The following is a 20,222-nucleotide window of genomic DNA, read 5'->3' as shown; positions in this document are numbered from 1 at the left end:
GCGAAATGTTTTTTTTAATTCTTTTCTTTTCTTACCTTTTTTTTATTAAAAAATAAAATAAAATAATTTACGTGGTTATAATGACGTGAAACTAAGAAATGCATAGAAATGGTACTATATAAATAAAATTTTAAGGTTGTTCATATTTGAGAGGCTGACTTTTTAATAAAATCACATGACAAATTAGAAAGACTTTTTTCCGCAACGAAATTAAAGAATTTAACTTATATATAGTTATATATTGTTAAGGAGTTAATTACCTTTTTCAAAATATCATGGACATGCAGAAGAGAAATGCTATCTCCACTCGGACGAAGACAGAACTTTAGGATACTACTTATTATGAGCAGTTAGTTATAATTAACTTTCAGGTGACACGATAACTTAGAAATTCTATTGCACGGCATTGTCAAAGTATTTCCCTTTAGTTAAATGTTTATTTTTAGAACCTGTATGGATTGGCTTATTTTAAGAGATGACTTTTAAGCATAAGGCATAAGTTAGTAATTCTAGCTTTTGGTGTTTGACTTATTTTTGATATTTTGGCTTAAAAACAAGTGCTTAAAAACACTTTTTTACTTTATCCAAACACTACAAAATGACTTAAAATGAGCGCCTCATATTTTGTGCATATTTTATGTGGTTTACATTATTATTGAGATGCTTTGATCTCATGACGTATTTTACGTGTGTAGAACTGATGAAGGCGTAAACGGTTCCCCACGCTCGCTTTGCGAGCCATGGGAGCTTGCGTTCGTCCAAAGCAGTGAACAGCGCCTGTACGAGCAGCCATCGCGAGCCAGTGCACATGGGAGGCGCTCGCAAGCCCCTTTATGAGCCTGCGGTTTTTCTTATCTGAGATGGGATTTACATGGACGACCTCCTACACACCCTAGGTCATATATACATAAACCCCAAGAAACTTTTTTGAAGGGTTACACACTACTTTTGGAGGCAAGAACACACGAGGAGCAAAGGCTAACGAAATTTGGCGATGACTTTCTACTATTATTTCTTGTTCGTTATGAAGTTTAGTACTATGGTTTTGAGCGACATTATGAGTAGCTAATTTTCTTTGCTAAGATATTGATGGAACCAGTTGTTGAATGAATTCTTCATACTGTTTAAGTGTAATTGAATCATTTTTTTTTTTTTATTATCTACTTGTTCAACTACGTTTGGTTGTGGTTAATTGACGGACTCTCGGTTAACGGTGCTACTATATCTTGCATTATTTGAGAAAGATTACAATATTACGTTTTAGTTGAACAACATCACTACTAAGTTGTTAAGAAGTTAATTGTTTAGATTTAAGGGATTAGACACAGCGAAGCTTTGGCGTGATTTTTTGAGTAGTTTAAATTGCTATCCATAGTTAGTTCAGAAAAATAACTCTATAAAATTACTACACCTGATTTAGAGATATTTGTGGTAAGAAAAGACTCACGATCGTTCGAGAATAGTTCGGCAAAATTAAAGTTTCGACAAAATTAAAGTTAACACGTGAATAGTTTATTCCGATAACGGGAAAAGTCACTATCCTAGGCATTTTATTTCGAAAAAACCTTCCATTATTTGACTTGATAATTTTATTAATTTTTTTATTATTTGTTAGTTTCTGATAGAAATTAAAAGTATTACAACTCGGAAAAAGTAGTTTGAATTAATTTTCTTGGTAGTAGTGAAAGTTGTGAATGAAAATAGTTCTCTATGGGTTGATTCCAGCTTTAAAACCGAGTTATATTTGCAACAATTGCTTATCTCTTTAGAACGAACTTTGGGTGTGATTATCACACTTCACTATATATGTAGTTTTTGATGTCTATGTTGTCGTAGCAGTAAATTTCAGATGAAATGCTTCATGGCTGGAGGTGGAATCAGCTGATACAGAAGCATCTTAATTATCTTCTGTTACAAGAAAACTTATTAGTCTTAAGAAAAAAAATTAATAAAAGACCGACTCATTTGTGTTTTATTTGTTTGATTAGCCTCAAAGGTTTATATTACAACAATCCACTAATTACATTTACCCTCATAATAAGCAGTATTTAAGGAGCGACTTCTTTTGGCTAGATACTGATTTTTATAATAAGAAAAGATCACCCTATCCTACATCAGTACGTGTCCATTTAAAAAAAAAAATTAAGAGACACACAATGGTAGTGTAGAGTCGATATGAGCAGAGGCGGAGTCAGGATTTGATATTTATGGGTTCAAAATTTTATTTTTTTTATAAGTAGTTGGGTTCTAAATAATAATTTGTATATGTTCAATGAATTTTTTTAATACAAATATAAGGTTGGGATCAAAACTATTGGGTTCGACCGATTCCGCACCCGATGAGCTAGCTCTGCCCCTGATATGAGTACCTTTTCGGTTAGAAAAACATATCCTCATTTTTTTAGTCACAATAACTTTTAATTTCTAAATGGAGACTAGCTTGGCTCAATCTGTCTCTAAGTAAATATAAAATCCCAATTTCGAACTGTGTTGTTAATAGATTACTTGCTTGCACTCTAGAGGTCGTGAAATAACTTATTACCGCCTTTTATTGTTTTACCTTTAATCAATAGTATCCAGTACTTTAACCGTCTACTAGTCTTATGAACAATTAAACAAACATATTTTTTCATTTTTACGATCGTGTAGTGCTAACATTATTCTTATAAGATCTCTTAAACGATAAGAAAATATAATGGTCTCAAATACTCCTACTTGTACAAGGGCGAAGTGCACGGGAGCTATTTGTCGGGCTGCAATTTAGATTTCAACCAAGGTTTGGAAATCATTTAAGTTTAGCCAGCCACTTAAAAACAATAATTCTACTTTTACATTTTTTAAGTTCTCTTTCCCTAGATAGAACACTCACTACAAAATAAATAATTTTTTTGCTAGTAATTCACAAATTGACACAACTCTATCATGCATACCCTCATCAATGAAAGTTTTCATTGTCTCTTATTGCATAGACCCAAAATCTCATTAGAACTCCTCTTCCGGTCACAACAAACGCTTCGACATTGTTGACTTAATTACTGCGTAATATAGATATACAAACTTGAACTTTGATATACAAATTTGAAACTTGAACTACACAACTTGAACTTTAGCATATGGTGTCTCGAAGTCTTGAACGGAAAAACTGAACTTTACGATATAGTATCACTAAAGTTCACTAAATCTGAAAATCCTTAGGGCTCGTTTGGTATGATGGATAGAGAAAAATAGTCATGGGACAAAATTAGTACCGTTTTATCCCACGTTTGGTTGGAAAAAAAAACTCAGGATAACTAATCTCCCGGATTAGTTATCCCGGGATTAGAGTGTTTTTTTATCCCACCTTGAGGGTGGAATAACTAATCCCGAGATAAGTTGTTTCCAACCAAACGAGCCCTTAATGTTCAATTGAACAACTGAATTCAAGGACACAACATCCTAAAGTATTGAATAGAAAAGACTAAATTTAAGGACGCATATATAATTCTGAAATTTCTGAACCGGAAAAAAATGAGTGAACTTAAGAACACAATATCATGACATTGAACGGGAAAATTGAACTTCTGGACACAATGTTTGAAGTTTTGAACTAAGAAACTAAACCTCAAGACATTCACAGCGTCCTGAAACTTTGAACTAAAAACTAAACTTTGAGACAGTGTCCTAAATTTTTTTAGCTGAAAAATTGAAATTCAGCACACGTCATCATGAATTCGAGGAAGCAAAGAAGAAGCACATCTTCCCTTTTTTCAAATTATGGCTAAACACTAATGGACGTTTGGTACGACGTATAAGAAAAATAATTATGGCATATAATTGGATATAATTTTATCCAATGTTTGGTTGTAATTTGAATAATGTACAAGCTAATCCGTGTATAACTTAATACGCCAATTGGTGTATTATTTTATAGAGAAAGTACATAAAGGATCTCCTGAACTAGTACCTAAATTTCAAAAAGACACCTAAATTTTGCGAGACAACTTCGAACTTAAATTAATATGCCTTTTTAAACCACCTGGCGTAGTGAGTGTCTATTATCTCTTTAAGAGAGTGAGGAGCAAAAAAAAATGAATTCTTTTGACATTTGTTTTAAGTTAAATGTATTATTCCATTTTTTTTAGTTTTCCTCTTTTTCTCTTTTATTTCTCCCTTCTTTTTTTAGGGTTGATGGTGGGTTTTTTTTTTTTTTTTTTGGTAACTAATTTCATTATATTAATCACCAAAGTGAAGCATTACATATTCATAACCACACTACCATAGTTGATTATCTAAAGACACAAAGTCTAGAAACAAGGTAAAATAACTTCTAGCCTATTTTAGAATTGCAGTTGATGCAGTTTGGTTCGGATCCCAGCTGAGGCTCTGACACATGAAACATAGGCAACTTCTCTTGCTAAATCCCCCCAATGCCTCCCTCTCTTCTCGAATACTTTCGCATTTCTTTTAAGCCATATAGCTATCGCGAATACCAGCCTGACCTGGCTAACCATTGCATAACTCTGTTCCATAGTGCCCTGGTATAGTCGCACAACACTAACAGATGCTCCCTAGATTCATTATGTAGTTGGCAAAGTGCACATTCAGGATTAACTTCCATTCCCCATCAAATCAACATATCATTTGTCCTCATATCACCATGCAGATGTAGCCACATCACTAATTTAGCCTTTAGCCTTGTATCATTCTTGAACATTAGCCCTTTCCACTCCATTCTAGGATAGTCACCAAGCAGCTGCAAGTACCCTTGTCTAATTAAGTTGTTAGAGCTGGTATGGTCATAGTGTATCTGTGTAGATAAGACTCTAGAACTCATTATCTTCTGAATCATCCAACAAGCTTGTTGAGGTATTGGATATGTGTTGAAATCTTTCCCTTTGATGTAGTACAAATAGATCCATTTTATCCACCCCCAGCCAGTGGCATACAAACCTTGTCCCAGGAAAATAGGGCCTTTTTAGTAATGGTGTTATCCCCAGACCAAACATAGCTCCTACAGAACCCTTTAATTATCTTAGCTACCTTTGTGGGGATGATGAACAATTATGCCCAATATGTTTGTATACCAAACAATACACTTTGATCTAACTAAACCCTCTCAGCATGGGAGATATTTCTAGCATTCCACGATGTTATTCTGGTAGTAATCCTTTCTATCAATGGGTGCCACTGCATAATGGTAAGCTTTTTAGTAGACAGTGGGATGCCTAAATATTTGAATGGAAGTTCACCCCTTGAGAAATTTAATTAGGCCAGAATATGCTCTTGTATACTCTATGGAACCCCACCAAAGTAAATAGAACTTTTGGTCAGATTATCTTGCAATCCAGAAACATTAGAAAATTTTGTGAAGCATTGAATCGTAGCTTTTACAGAAGATAGATCACCTCTTGCAAAGAGCAAGAGACCATCTGCAAAGCTTAGGTGGGTAATGCCTATTCTTGCACATCTTGGGTGGCATTTGTACTCCTTAACTGCTTTAAGATCACACAATGTCCTGTTGAGATACTCCATGGCTATTCCAAATAGAAAAGGTGACATGGGGTCACCTTGTCTAAGGCGTTTACCAGCATCAAATGGTTGTGTTGGTTCTCTATTAACCAGAATAGAGTAGTTGACTGTACTTATGCATTCCATCACCCAATTCCACCACCATTTAATGAATAAATACCCACTCCACAGAGTCATAAGTTTTTTATAAGTCTATTTTGATCATACACCTAGCAGAAATGTGTTTTCTAGCATAAGATTTGACCAACTCATATGCTAGAATTATATTATCAGTTATTCTTCTTCCTGGTATGAATCCAGCCTGTGCTTGACATATGATACTGGAAATAACTTGTTGCATTCTAGCTGTTAATACTTTGGCTATAAGTTTGTACAAGATTGTGCAACAGGCAATTGGTCTAAACTCTTTCACATTTGTAGGACTGCCACCTTTGGAACAAGTGTGATGGATGTAAAGTTGTTTGCTCTGCACATTTTGCCAGTTGTGAAGAACTCTTGAACAACCTCTATGACATCATACTTAACTATATACCAGGTTTTCTTGAAGAAAAAAACATTAAAACCATCAATCTCTTTTGCCTTGTCATCACCTATTGAGAGTAATCTCTCATAAATTTCTTGTTCAGTGACTGGTGCACACAAAAATATTCTTTGTTGCTGATCAGTTGTGGCCCATTTTCCATGATATGTTTATTAACAGCTGGTAGGTTGCTGTTTGAGGCCCCCATCAAAGATTTGTAAAATTTAATAATCTCCTTTTTAATAGTTGTTTGGTCTGTCAGCCTATCACCTGTTAAGGATGTGAGCTCACTTATCTGCTTTCTCTGGGTTCTGTCTTTAATAACAGCTGAGAAATATTCAGAGTTGGAATCTACTAGTTGTATCCATTTAGATCAAGATTTATGCCTTAGAGCATTCTCCTCCATCATTACCCATTCCTCCAGATTCTGCATAATGGTCTTCTCTAAGTCAATCAGCTCTTCAGTGCATTGTTGAGTCAAGTTTCCTTGAATATCAGTGAGGTCAGTTCTGGCCTTGTCAATTTGCTGGTGGATAAATTTATAATCTTCAGTGTTTAGTTTCCCGATGGCAAGTCTTAGTTGCTTGAGCTTATGCTACCCTCTCAGCATTTTCCCATTTGCTCTTGTTGAGTTCCAAGATTGTTGAATTATTCCCATAAAATCAGCATGGTCAACCAAATGTTGAAAAATTTAAATGCAGTTTGAGGCTTCCGTTGTGTCATTGTAAGGTTCTGTTGCATAGGAGAATGATCATATATATAGGGAAGTCCATATATGGTATTAACATGTCCCCATTGCATTAGCCAATCTTGATTTCCAAACAGTCCATCCAACCTACTATGAATACTGTATGTTCCACCTTTATTATTACACCATGTATAATACTCACCTCTCTAAGGCACTTTATGAACTAGTAGCTGTTGCATACATTTAGTGTATTCTTTAATATCTGTTGCTGTAACTGGGTTGCCCATAAGTGCGTCTTGTGCACATAACACATTGTTGAAATCCCCTCCCAAGAGCCAAGTTTTGTTCCCCCCTGCAGCTATCTCAACTAGTATAGCCATAGTCTACCTCCTTGATCAGCTCCATTGTGTCCATATACCACAGTTAAGCAACAATCCAATGGTTTAGTATGACCAATAACCTGACAATGAATGATTTAGTCTAAAGCTTCAACCATAGTGATATAATAATAAAAAGGGGTCCCATATGATCCAAATCCTGCCATTAACTGCATGCTGATAGTTTAAGGGAGGGTAGGATAACTAATCCTGAGATAACTTATCCCAGATAACTAATTCTGAGATAACTTATCCCAGATAACTTATCTCAAGATAACTTGTTTCCAACCAAACGACCCTTAAATGGGGAAGGAGGAGCAAACTGTCAGCCACTATTTTTCTAAAGGAGAGGGAGATGGTCACTAATTCCCATTTCTGAAGCTATGTTCCACCATTTTTGATTTTATGAAGAAGGTTAGGGAAAGGGGAAGAAGGAGGTGGGGACGGGTGCGAGAATCCTTCTCTTTTTAATTTATAAAAGATAGTCATTTTCTTCTATAAATTTTGGCACTTTGACACGTGTTGCGCAATAATTGATGCGTGAAGGCTACTTTCTTTTTTTAAACTAGAATTGATTAAGAAAAGAGGTAACAGTATAAGATTGGAGTTGTTCAGGAGGAAATAGGAGTGTCACAAAATTTAAGTGTCTTTTTGAAATTTAGGTACTGGTTCAGAGGGATTTTATGTATTTTCTCCTATTTTATATCACCAACAACAATAAATAATGCATGCATAACTTATACATGAATAAAGTAGCAAAAGGAAAAAAATATCTTTCTCTTTTTCCTAAAAACCAATAATGGTCAAACATTTAAGGATATTAATTGTGCACTTCTTTTTGTTTAAAAAATAAATAAGCATTTTAAATGATATTTTGTATATCCAAGTTGCAATGAACCAAACATTTAATAAAAAATAATTTATGTATTACTAATCTCTGTATAATTAATTCTCTACAAATTATGGGTATTCAAATGAGATCGAAAAACTGATCTCAACAGATAAACCGAGTCAAACCAACTTAATAAATCAAAAACTGACTTGGTTTGATTTGATTTGGTTTTAAATTTTTAAACACCGATAACATTTTATTTTGGTTTGGTGTTACACACAAAAAAAACCCGAAACAAACCAAATCAAACTGATACATATATACATATTTAAAATATTATATATATTAATTAAATTTTATCTATCTTCTTCATAATTTAGGGCATTTCAAGTTCATTTTTTTGTGCGGATTTCCCTTCAAAGGCACTGGTCTTCAATTTTTGTCCTCGCCTAATACTTCGAGGTTCTGGGTTCGAACCCTAGCTCAATAAAAAAAAGAGAAGGAATTTCGCAGGTAGAGTTTTGCATTCAAAACTCTGCCTGAAGCCTAACTTTGCTACGAAATTCTGCCTTGCAATTATTTTTTTTTAACTGAGCTGGGATTCGAACCCCAAGCCTCATGGTATTACGAGAAGGGCACAAATTAAAGACCACCAATTTGAGGGGCAAAAACCTTTGAGGGGTAATCGTGCAAATGACCCTTCCAAGTTCAATACATACTCAATCACATAATTATAGAAGAAAGACTAGCCCATTTATGTTTAAGGTAAAATATAATAAAAAAGAGTGCAGAAGGTAAAAATGAAATTTTCCATCATTTAGTTTTTCATCTCAAATTCAAGCTTCTTTTTAGTTTTTCGATTGTTAGTTTCAACCTTCAATTATGAAATAATATGTTATTCACTTCAGTCAAAAGACTTGATTTGATACTTCTAACCAATAGTTTTCCGCTCAGTAAATCATAGGTAGATTCAAGAGGTCAATTATTTCCTCTCTCATTTCGTCTCTCAATTCAAAGATGTTTTAAATATTGTCTTAAGCGTATGTCAATAAAACCGATATAATTTAGACTATAATAATTTGATTTGGCTTGAATATAAAAAAATCGATTTAATTGATTTGATTTAATTTTAATCAAAAACCGAAGTCAAACCGGGCTATGAACACCCCTGCCGTACATTATAATTCTCGTATAACTTTGTCTTTGCACCAAACTCCCTAAATAATTTACAAGTACTGGATAAAACTTTAATTAATACATAGTTAAATCATTTTTTTGCGCGGATTGCCCTTCTTTTGGGGCGGTCTTTAAATTTTGCCCCTCATATTTGTGGTCTTTAAATTATACCCCTCATATTGCTGGTTTTTAATTTTTTCCCTTTGCGTTGTAACCCTAAGCGTTCACGCAGAAATCATGAGGTTCTGGGTTCGAACCCTCGCTCAAGCATAAATTAAAAAAAAATTGCAAGGCAAGGTTTGGGTCGCGTGTATCAAAGTTATGCCGGACCCGACACACTCATGCCTTATGGGCAGACTTGGCATAAGTATGCCTGGTTTGGCATAACTTTGGTAATTCCTTAACAAGTGTATGCTGGATCCGACATACTTTGTGCAAACTTTTAATGGGAAAGCTTTTAGTTAAGCCTTAACTAAAAGTCTTTTCCTAGTTATGCCTTATGGGACAGATTTTTTGTTAAAACACAACTAAAAGTATGCCCCATAAGGCATAACTAAAACTATGCCCCATAAGGCGGAACTTTTCATTAAGGCATAACTAAAAATTTGCCTTATAAGACAAAGTCTATAAGGAAAAGTTATGCCTTATGGGATATACTTTTAGTTGTGCCTTAACTAAAAGTCTGCCCCATAAGGTATAACTAGGAAAAGATTTTTAGTTAAGGTTTAACTAAAAGTTTTCCCATTAAAAGTTTGCCCATAAGTATGCCGAATCCGGCATAAACTTGTGAAGGAATTACCAAAGTTATGCCGAATCCCGCATACTTATGCCAAGTCTGCCCATAAGGCATAAGTATGCCGGATCCAGCATAACTTTGGTAATCCCTTAACAAGTGTATACCGGTGGGGGCATAGCGAAATTTAAACTCTGCCTTGCGATTTTTTTTTTAAATTTTTGACTGAGTAGGGGTTCGAACCTGGAACTAGGGCTGAGCATAAATATCGAAAATCGAAAAATCGGACTGAACCGAACCAAACTTCAAAAAATCGAAACCGAAAGAACCGAACCAAACTAATTTGATTTGGTGTTCGGTGTCCACCTTCAAAAAATCGAAACCGAAATAGCCAAATCGAAGTTTAATAAAACCGAATTGAAGAACCGAATGCTCACCCCTACCTGGAACCCATGAGTTTTAGCCAAAAAGCAAAAAATTTAAAGATTTCAAATCTGAGGGGTAAAATTTAAAGATAACGCAGAATTGCCCTAGTTAAATAGCGATCGAAAAAGCGGCTACCGAGCGACATTTGTACTTTGGACAAATCTCCCCGAGTAGACTGGGCTTGTACGACATAACACAATCCAACCCACTTAAACAAAGTCATGTCCACGTCAGCTGCAAACACGTGTCCTCTACAAAAAGCAGTCTCTAGAAGCGCCAGTCTCTCAAAATACAAAAACAATTTCCTCAAAGAAGCCATTGATAACAGCTTACAAAACCCTAAATACTTCTCCAGGTAAATTACTTATTTGTCCTCTTCCTTTTTCTACCTTCATTTCAACATATCTTAACCCTACGTTTTTTCATCAAACAAATAATTTTCTTTAACTTGAATTCGAAAGATGTTACTCCCTTTGTTTCAATTTATTTGATTTATTTTCTTTTTTTTTTTGTCCGTTTAAAAAAATATCTCTTTCATTTTCTTGCAACTCTTTAATTTAAAACCACAAGATTAAAGAGCATTTTAATACGTTCTATGTATCTTTAGTACTCCCTCTGTCCCAATTTATACTATGTAGTTTGACTGGGCAGACAGTTTAAGAAATAAAGGTAGATTTTTAAATTTTGTGGTCTAAAATAAGCTAAAGATATTTGTGTGATTATAAATTATGTCCTTAAGATGTAAAGCTCAAAGTTAAATTGTTGTCAAGTAAGGAAATATATCAGTTTCATTTTGGGACGGACTTAAAAAAAAAGTGTCATATAAATTGGGACAGAGGGGAGTATGTGTTTGGCCATAAAAATCAAATATTTTTCACTTTATTTGAAAATTTTAAAATTGGATTTGTGTTTAGTTATAATTTTTGTAAAAAAAATATTTAGTCGTTTGAATGTATTGAAAGTGGGAAAAAGTCAAATATGTTTTTAGGTTTTAGTTGTATTTGGAATTTTCATGGCCAAATGCTGATTTTCAAATATAGAGAAAAAAAAATTCCGGAAAAAAGTTAATAATGCTCATGGCCAAACGGGTCCTTAGTTAAGATCACAAGATTCAAAATTCTTCTTTAGTTTTAAACTTTACTTTCTTAAACTCCTCAAAACCAGACAAACAAATTGAAACGGAGGGAATATTTTATTCGAATTTGAAAGATTTGATTTTGAACTGATTTTTTTGTTTCTTGAATTTGCAGGCTCGAGAAATGTCGAGGGTTTACGTAGGGAATTTGGATCCACGGATAACTGAGAGAGACCTTGAGGATGAGTTTCGCATCTATGGTGTTCTCAGAAGGTAGTTGTATATTTTTATTTTTAAAGATTTACAATTACTCATTTAATTTAGCAGTTTATCTTTGTTGGATGGTTCAAGTGGAAATTTAGGAAAAAAGGAAGGATCTTTGGGGTAATTGGGAAAATTACGCTCTATGTCTACCGGGAGAAAATATTTACGACACGTAGCCAATGTTTTGAGTTTGTTACCTGGTTTAGCCCATATTTGTGCATAAGCACCTTCCATACACTATTATACACAGGTTGATACATTTTGTATAATGCTTTCCCTACATGTATAATGTTGTATAATATTGTATAAACTGAAACTATGGCTACATGGCGTAATATTTTTTGTTGGGCTATATATTTTTGAAAATTTTCGTTTTTTTTTTTAAAGCTTAAGTTAGGATTTGCAATTGCTCGTTTAATTTAGAATTTCATATTTCATTCGATGGTCCAAGTGAAAATTATGGAAAAAAGGAAGGATCTTTGGGGTAATATTTTTGTGTAGTTAGAAGCTCATGTTTTCTCCTTTTTTTGTTTAATTAATAATGATGGTGCAAGTGGAATTTTTTGGAAAAAAAAACAAGGATCTTTGTTTTTTTTTTTTTTTTTTGGGTGTAGTTATAAGCTCGTGTATCTCCTTTTTTTGTTTAATAATGATGGTGCAAGTGGAATTTTTTGGAAAAACAAGAAGGATCTTTGGTGTTTTTTTTTTGTTTTTTTGTTTTTTTGGTGTAGTTATAAGCTCATGTTTCTCCTTTTTTTGGTTTAATAATGATGGTGCGAGTGGAAATTTTTGGAAAAAAGGAAGGATATTTGGGGTAATTTCTTTTGTGTAGTTATAAGCTCATGTTTTCTGCCTTTTTTGTTTAAATAATGATGGTGCCTTGGCGGGCCAGCTTGCGCACACCTCGACTATTTCACCAAAGTTTGATGGATGGGAAGAAATCTTCTATTCCAACTTTGGGGACTCATGGTCTTCATTCCAGCTTCATCGATCCTTAGGCTACATTCTTGGTATTGCTTTCTTATGTTTCTCTTTTAGAGTTGGTTCTGAATTAGCTTAATATTAATTCCCAGCATGAAAAAGATTTTGGGTTTAGAAATTGAAAACAATGGAACTTGAAATCTGAAACCTCGAAAGAGTACGAGGGAGGCTGCACTTGTATTAGAGCCTGCTACCTCCAACCATTTAGGTGGGGTTTGAGTTGCCAAAGGGGGAATGAGAAAGACCACTGTTGCTTTGAGGCGGAGTTCACTCAGGGGGTTCAAAAAAAACAACAAAAACTAAATATAAAATATAATGTTGTTCCTGGGAATCGAACCTAGGACGCTAGAGACAATTCTGAACACCCTGGACCGCTTGAGCTAACCTTTTGCATTTGTTCAGGGTATTCAAAAGTTAATATATGTACATAATCACAGAAAATCTACCTTATATGTGTAATGTAATTTTTTGCCGAGGGTGTTCGGGTGAACACCCTCCCCACCCTCTAAATCCACCCCTAGGTGGAGGGTGCGTGAAAAGTAAAGTTACTAAATCCAGAGAAGTACTTCCTTTGTTCCTTTTTATATGGCACTATAAACATTTGGGGAGTCAAATATATTTTCCCTTGACGATCATCATTTCAAGTGTCTTTTATATTTATCATTGTGACTTGTAGTACTTTATATGTAGTTTCCAGATATGTAAATTTTATTTCAAAAAACTTGAAGGATCGATCTATGTACTAATTCACACTTAAAATTAAGTACTTTGACTCTCGTAACCTGAACCCGCAACATAAAATGGAACAATGGGGAGTATGTTTTAGGTATATAATAAAGTTTGAGTGCTAAGCGGAACACCTCAAGCAGTTTCAGTATCTGGGAAGCTTTGTTTGGCTGGTGAATTTTTCCTTGTGCTACAGTTATGTTTTTGTTACATGCCTCTTTTACTGCTTTAAATGTCCTATTTATCGCTTACACTATGTGTGAAGATATTATCAGAACTCGCAGAAGTTAAAAGGCTTAAGATGATGAGTTTCCAGGCTCCCTGAAGGAACAAATATCCAAAGATGCTTGAGGCTTCAGCTGTTTGAATTGGTTCTTTATTCTAGTCCATGGATGACTACTTGGACTAGGTGGTGAATTAAAAGCTCTGTTACCTTAAACAGACGCATATGGTTTTTGCCTATCAGGCTTCATCAAAATAGCTTGTATTGATGAACAAGCTTATAGCTATACAACCCAAATGTGTTGCAAAGCTTACAATGGTTTGCATCCACCACAACACCCCCCCCCCCCCCCCCCCCCCCCCGCACACACACACTTTTTTTTTTTGATAAGGTAAAAGTAAACAATGGTTTGCATCCCTTTGTTTAGAGCTACTCTCTGTATCTTTTTAAGAGCAATGACGAAGAATATATCTTTGGGCCTTTCTACGTGTCTTTCTCCATCCTTTCTTTTATTGTTCCTTTTACTGCTTTTCAGAGTTGTCTGTTTTGAGCCTCTTGATTTGTTTCTCATGTTAGATATGTAATTATTTTTGTCCTGCACATAATTAAAGTGTTGATTATTTGTTGCAGTGTTTGGGTTGCAAGACGACCTCCAGGTTATGCATTCATTGAGTTCGATGATCGTAGGGATGCTCTAGATGCGATTCGCGAGCTAGATGGTATGAATTGAATATTGTACATCATACATCATTAGCTGGATGAGTAGGGTGATTGTAGTTAACCTTCTTTTTAATGGTAATGATGTACAAGTTCAGGTTGTGTCAGCATAAGCTTCCATTTTGGTTCTTAGATTTTTTTTCTGCATGCTCGTTTTTGGTCCAAAACTGATACCTAGGAAATGTGTTGAACCTGGTGTTACTAGGCTTTCCTTTGAGTTTATGATATAGTTAGCATAGTTTGAAAGTGTAGATCTGGCTACTTATTACCAAGTTCCGTTCTGTAGAGTGTGTCGTCCCATTGAGGTCTATTTTTGTTTTTGACATATCTCATACTTCTGAACTTATCCTCTATGATGTAATTCTTCCCTGCCTTCTAAGTTGTGTGTCTTCTCGTAATAATCTATTAAAAACATTCAATGGAACAGAGAGCGGTCATATATAACTACTGTTGAACATTCAGCTTTAATATCACACGTGTGATGTAGCTTTACTTAGACTATGTTATACTAATATGAAAATGAAGTCCAGTGGAACTGTATCTGCTGAGCGTTAAGCTTTAATAACAGATGGTCTGATACAGGTTCATTCAGAATGTTTCTTGCCTGCAGGATTTTATCTGTATCTCTTGTTGGATAGTGATATGCTGAATGTGTTCCTGGCAAACCTTTTGTGCATCCACTGTGACATGGTTTATCTGGTATACAGGGAAAAATGGTTGGCGTGTGGAGCTCTCACACAATTCAAGCGGTCGTGGTGGAGGCCGTGGCGGTCGTGGTCGTGGAGGTGATGATTTGAAATGTTATGAATGTGGTGAGCCTGGTCATTTTGCTAGAGAGTGCCGTTTGCGCGTTGGTCCGCGAGGACTTGGAAGTGGGCGATATCGAAGTCCCAGCCCTCGATATCGCAGAAGTCCCAGTTATGGGAGAAGGTCTCTGTCTCTCTCTTCCTTTGTTTTTAATCAAATAGACCTTATGTCCTAGTTTATGTGAACTGATGCACATTTTCTAATGAAGTCAATTTGAGGAGCTTCTTAAGCTCTAGTTTTATGCTACTTCACTGGGAAGAAAAGAATCTGTCATTTGTCATAGAACCTTGTCAGAGCTATGCAAGATAGGGTCATATTATCGACTACAAAATAATGCCTCCACAATCATACCTCCAGTGGGTCCTTTTATCTCTCAAAGAATAAGATGGCAGATATGTCAGTTATTGCACTTCCCTTCACTTTTTTGGGGAGGGTGGTGTGTACGCAGCCTTCCCCTACCTTGTGAAGGTAGAGAGGCTGTTCCCGATGGACCCTCGGCTCAAGTAAAGCATATCAAAAATATCTGTGAACACAATAGCTGTTTATAACTTTCTTTCTGTTCATCTTTACAAATTCATTAAGTCACTATTTGATTTTCTTTTTCTACATTCCATTCATTACCTAAATGGTACGTTATCAAAAAAAAAAAAATCATTACCTAAATGGTAACACATACAGTCCAAGGAGAGTATATTTGTCTAGTTCCTCGAGACCATCTTAGGCACTGGCATTGTGAACTATATGCACGTGTATATATCCTATATATTATGATTCTTGATAGTTGTGTAATTGCCGCTGCAAATATATTGTTTGGAAATATACCATTTCAATACTACTTGAGAATTTCTATTTTGAAACTGGTTTCAACATCATTTTGAACTATGGAGTTCCAGCTGATGGGATTCATATTACTTAGGTGTTCTTTCGTCATCTTATAGGCTATAATTGTGGGTTATAGCAACTTCTATTTTAGTATTGTTTCTTTGTGTTCGAACTATTTTAGTATAGTCTTACTTCTGAATACATAGGTCCTTGGTGTGCTTTCAGAGTAGAGTTCCTGGACGTATAATATTTTTTTTCGAAATTTTTTGTTTTGAGAAATGTATGTGGCGATGCAGGAGTTACAGCCCTCGTGGAAAATCTCCTCGAGGTCGCAGCCTATCTCCTCGTCGTGGATGCAGCTACAGCAGGTCGCCCCCCTACCGTCGGGGCCGCTATGAGTCACCTTATGCCAAGGGGTAAGTAGTTGATGAACATATTTACCGCCTATGAACTTACTGAGAAAATTCTTGGGTTGTCCAAGTATTAGTCTTCACCTTGAGATTCACTCGTTTTTTTAACTGAAAGTTAAACAAATTTTAGGTTGAAATTCTATAAAACTTTCTTAAGGCCTCCATGTTACTTGCGTATGATTGGAATTGGATTAAAGCATTAGATTTGCTGCTTTTTTTTCTAGAAGCCCCTGAAGCAACAAACCCCATTTAACTATATTTTACTTGAACAGTTTATCACCTCGCCGTGGCCGTGGTAGCTACAGCAGGTCCCCAGCATATCGTCGTCATGATTCTCCTTATGCAAACGGGTATGGTGGTTCTGCCTCCTCCAAGTTGTTTTATCATTATCGTAGCTTTTCTCCTCTTATTTCCTCCTATCAAAGCAGAGCTGAGTATCTTTTTCTTTTCTGTTCTTTTTTTTGTGGGGGGCACGTCAAGAAACTGTGGACAACAATACCATCTGCAATATTCTTCCACTTTATTCTCATTGATAATTTCACGAGCAGTGCTTTCTTGTATTGTTATAGTTCTCAATTTTTCATTTTTGCCATTGCTCTGCACAATACTCATATGGCCGCTTGGATATGATTACTCTTGCAGAGTTTGATGCTGGTCTGAGCAAAAAATACTTCTGAGGATGTGAGGATCTTCATTTGTAGTCTGATAGGCTTGACAAAAGAGTAGCATTATGTAGTTTGTTTTCGTGATAGTTGATGTCTTGAACTGGATTCTGGGAGACTTCTGCTCTCTTTAGCCAACTCCAGACTTCATTTTTGTGACGGCTCCCTCAGTTCAGCAACGTTGGAGGTTACTTCCATACTTTATTATTGTTTGATATGTGTGCTTAGTTGCTATGATTGTTATCATGGAGTCTCTTTTCCTTAAAAATCTAGGTTTTCTTCTTTGAGGTATCATTTTCGGCTGAGACTGCATCATTGCACCACCATGCTTCTTTAGTTGTCATCGATAGCCCCACCACTTCTCTACATCAAATTGTCATCTTATGAGTTTGATTTCCTATTGAAAACTGCAAGCCCCTCCTACTTCAACGAAGCTTCTTTAGGGTCGGTGATGCTTATTTGATTCTCTGCGCACTGGTGGACAATGAAAGCTGTTTGTTGCCTTGCCTTCATTCTTCGTTTGCCAGCTTAAACAGCTCCATTATGCAATGAAGTGTCTATAGATCTGTCTCATTTTCTTCTCTGCCCATGGGTGGACTGTTGAAGCTGTTTGTGGCACATCAATTTTCATTGCCAGTTTGGCCCATATTTCTCTTCGTTAATCAGATAGCGTGGCCACATATTTCTTGTGGAGGAAATTCCTCGCCTTCACTGATGGAACTCCTACGTGGTTGCCCAGAGAAGGAACCCATGTTCTGCATTCTATACCTCCTGCGCTCGTAGCGTAGAGAAGATATCGCCTTTTTGGAATGTGGCTGAGAATGTTGTAAATACATGTTTGATTTTGTCATGTAATTAACTTGGCCTTAAACATGTGGTGGACCTCTAATGCCACGTTATAAATTTAATTTTGTTGCAGATACTACTTTGTCAGTGTTGCAACAGTTACATTTCTATCCGTGCTTGACCTAGTAGCTACAATCCCCTGACAAAGCAGTTGAAATCCCATTGTCGTTTTGACATTACACTTTTTACCCGGTGTATCTTAAGTAGCCTGCGATTGCGAAATATAGCGTCCTTGACGTCCTAAGATTTTTTTTGTTTGTGAAATAGTCAAAGCTTTTGTTGGTTATTCTTCTCTTCAACTGTTGATGCCCTCTATAAAATTCAGCACTATTTGTTGCAGTGTATTTAAACAGTGACAACTAGGAACCCGTAAGCAAATCCTTTTTTTTTTTTATCTAAAAAGTAATCTTTTGATTAAACTTATGTATCGTATATTAATTGCAATATATCAACTAAACTTCCATAAAGAAATGTTGCATGCATTATTAATTTTATGTTGTATTCTCTATATTATTAATTCTCGTATGAGGTCGTGTCAAAATCAAAACATCTGTGAGCTCTATTATGTATTTACGTGCATGTAACTGAATGTTTTACGCGCATGCAAAACAAACTTCATAATTTTATGTAGTAGTATATATTTCCAGAAATATGTCGGGTTAATTATGTTGACAAAATGACAACATTTTAATGCCTTTCAGTAGGGCTAAACTGCAACAGATAACTCAATCTATATGACAACCCAACCGTAAAGTAAGTTATTGCCTTTGGTAATTGGTTATAGGACTAACGGTTGGCGAACTGGTTGAAATTTATAAATAATGGCTTAATGCGCTGGGGTATGGATTCCTCAATTTTCGTTAATGTAAGGGGTATGGATTACTCAATTTTCTTATCGGATAAACTGTTAACCCATTAGGAAGTATGGGAAGTTTGATCAAAAGATATGAAGTACACTCTCATAAATAAATGGAACACACAAGCTAAGGTCTCTATCAAATTGTTGGCAACAGAATATGCTGAGATTTCTCCCATCTAAAAGAAGTGGTCGGTCATATTTTGGACTTACCTTGTGATGAAAAGAGAGGATTCTGTACTTTAAGGTTTATGGACTCAAAGAATAGAAAATTGCCTGCATTTTTTAGGTGCTTCTGCACTCAGCAACCTTGGGCTTTCCTTGTGTGTCCCAATTTCAATGATTGGGTGATTGTAACGTTAATGCTTCAGTGTATTTACTCTTTGAATGTTGGAAAAACTTCTCTTAATTAACTTTATTGATTAACCTATAACTGTTAACTCCAAACCGAATCAACCGATATCTTATTGGTTAGGTTAGCGGATTAATATATTTGAAAATCAATAATCGATACATAGGACCGTGAAGTGCAAATTTTCAACTGAATCACCCAATAAATACCCCTACTTTAGGCATGAAGCAGGTTTTGAGTGCAAAGAAGGTTCTTGTTCTATTTATCGAAGCCAACTGAGAGAACTGTGTGGTTTTTCGACGATATTTTGTTTTGTTTGGTTCATATTGAGCATAAAAGGTTGTATCTGTTCTCTAAAACTATTCGCTTTTATTGGGACTTCTTTTTTTCTTTTTTCTTGAGTAGTTCTTTTTGTTTTTTTTTTTCTTTCCGTCTTTTCATTATTTTTTTGCTTTTTGTTCGATGTAAGAAATAGATCATCGTTTAGCGCAACTAATGACATTGGATCTTCCCTAATGAAGGGAATGCACGGTATATGTGACGATGTATGTTAGGGAGATTCTGAAAGACGAGAAATACGTATTATATGGCGAGTCATTGGTGGGTGCGATAATCATAAGTGGGTATAAATATTACTCCTCCCATCCTAATTTATGTGGTGACATTTGATTAGGTATGAAGTTTAAGAAAGAAACACTATTAAACCTGAGGTCTAAAATAAGTGGACATTTTTGTGGCTTGTAAATCATTTTATTATAATGTAGAGTAGATGGCTAAAGTTGAATTATTTACGTAAAGAAATTTGACATTATTCTTGAGAGGAGTTGAGACAGACCAGAAGTGAAAGTAATAACACAAGTTGGGACAAAGAAATACGAAATTAAAGTGCCACTTGGTAACTTGTTACTGCAAAATTCTGGACGGTACAGGTTTATTACATGCTGAAAGTTAAACCTACAATTTTATGTTAGAATAGGATATTTTACTGTCCAATAAACAACCAGATGTTTGTGCTATATGCATTAAAAAACCCTTTAATGTTCCGTCTTATTTCTTTATTCTATTTAATTTTTTCCATATTTTTTTTTGTTTATAATGGGATGACAGAACAGACAAAATATGTTTTAGATACATTGCACCTTAATATATCATACTGATTATGACAGCTATAGGTCAGGATCTGCTCGAAAGCAACTCAAACTAATGAAAAATCAACATGGC

General features: G+C 35.3%; 1 protein-coding gene across 5 annotated transcripts; it reads left to right on the top strand.

The window, feature by feature from the left end:
* The first annotated feature begins 10,466 nt into the window (after window positions 1-10,466).
* On the top strand, window positions 10,467-18,017 carry LOC132641371 (serine/arginine-rich splicing factor RSZ21A). 5 transcript variants are annotated; one of them, XR_009582831.1, is made up of 8 exons: window positions 10,467-10,615; window positions 11,511-11,608; window positions 14,160-14,248; window positions 14,954-15,176; window positions 16,172-16,291; window positions 16,558-16,635; window positions 16,928-17,134; window positions 17,867-18,017. XR_009582831.1 is itself a non-coding variant. In XM_060358340.1 (8 exons), the coding sequence occupies exons 3-8, from the start codon at window positions 12,530-12,532 to the stop codon at window positions 16,932-16,934; spliced, it is 597 nt and encodes a 198-aa protein (XP_060214323.1). In that variant the 5' UTR covers window positions 10,580-10,615; window positions 11,511-11,608; window positions 12,492-12,529; the 3' UTR covers window positions 16,935-17,193. The 5 variants fall into 5 exon arrangements, 3 of the variants coding, with proteins under 3 accessions (XP_060214322.1, XP_060214320.1, XP_060214323.1); XR_009582830.1 differs by lacking the exon at window positions 17,867-18,017 and adding an exon at window positions 17,221-17,865; XM_060358340.1 differs by lacking the exon at window positions 17,867-18,017 and adding an exon at window positions 12,492-12,609 and having other exon boundaries at window positions 10,580-10,615; window positions 16,928-17,193.
* Window positions 18,018-20,222: the final 2,205 nt, after the last annotated feature.

This window comes from Lycium barbarum, chromosome 5, assembly GCF_019175385.1.
Source record: "Lycium barbarum isolate Lr01 chromosome 5, ASM1917538v2, whole genome shotgun sequence".
Lineage (NCBI taxonomy): Eukaryota > Viridiplantae > Streptophyta > Magnoliopsida > Solanales > Solanaceae > Lycium > Lycium barbarum.
This window is presented reverse-complemented; position numbering and strand designations above follow the sequence as displayed.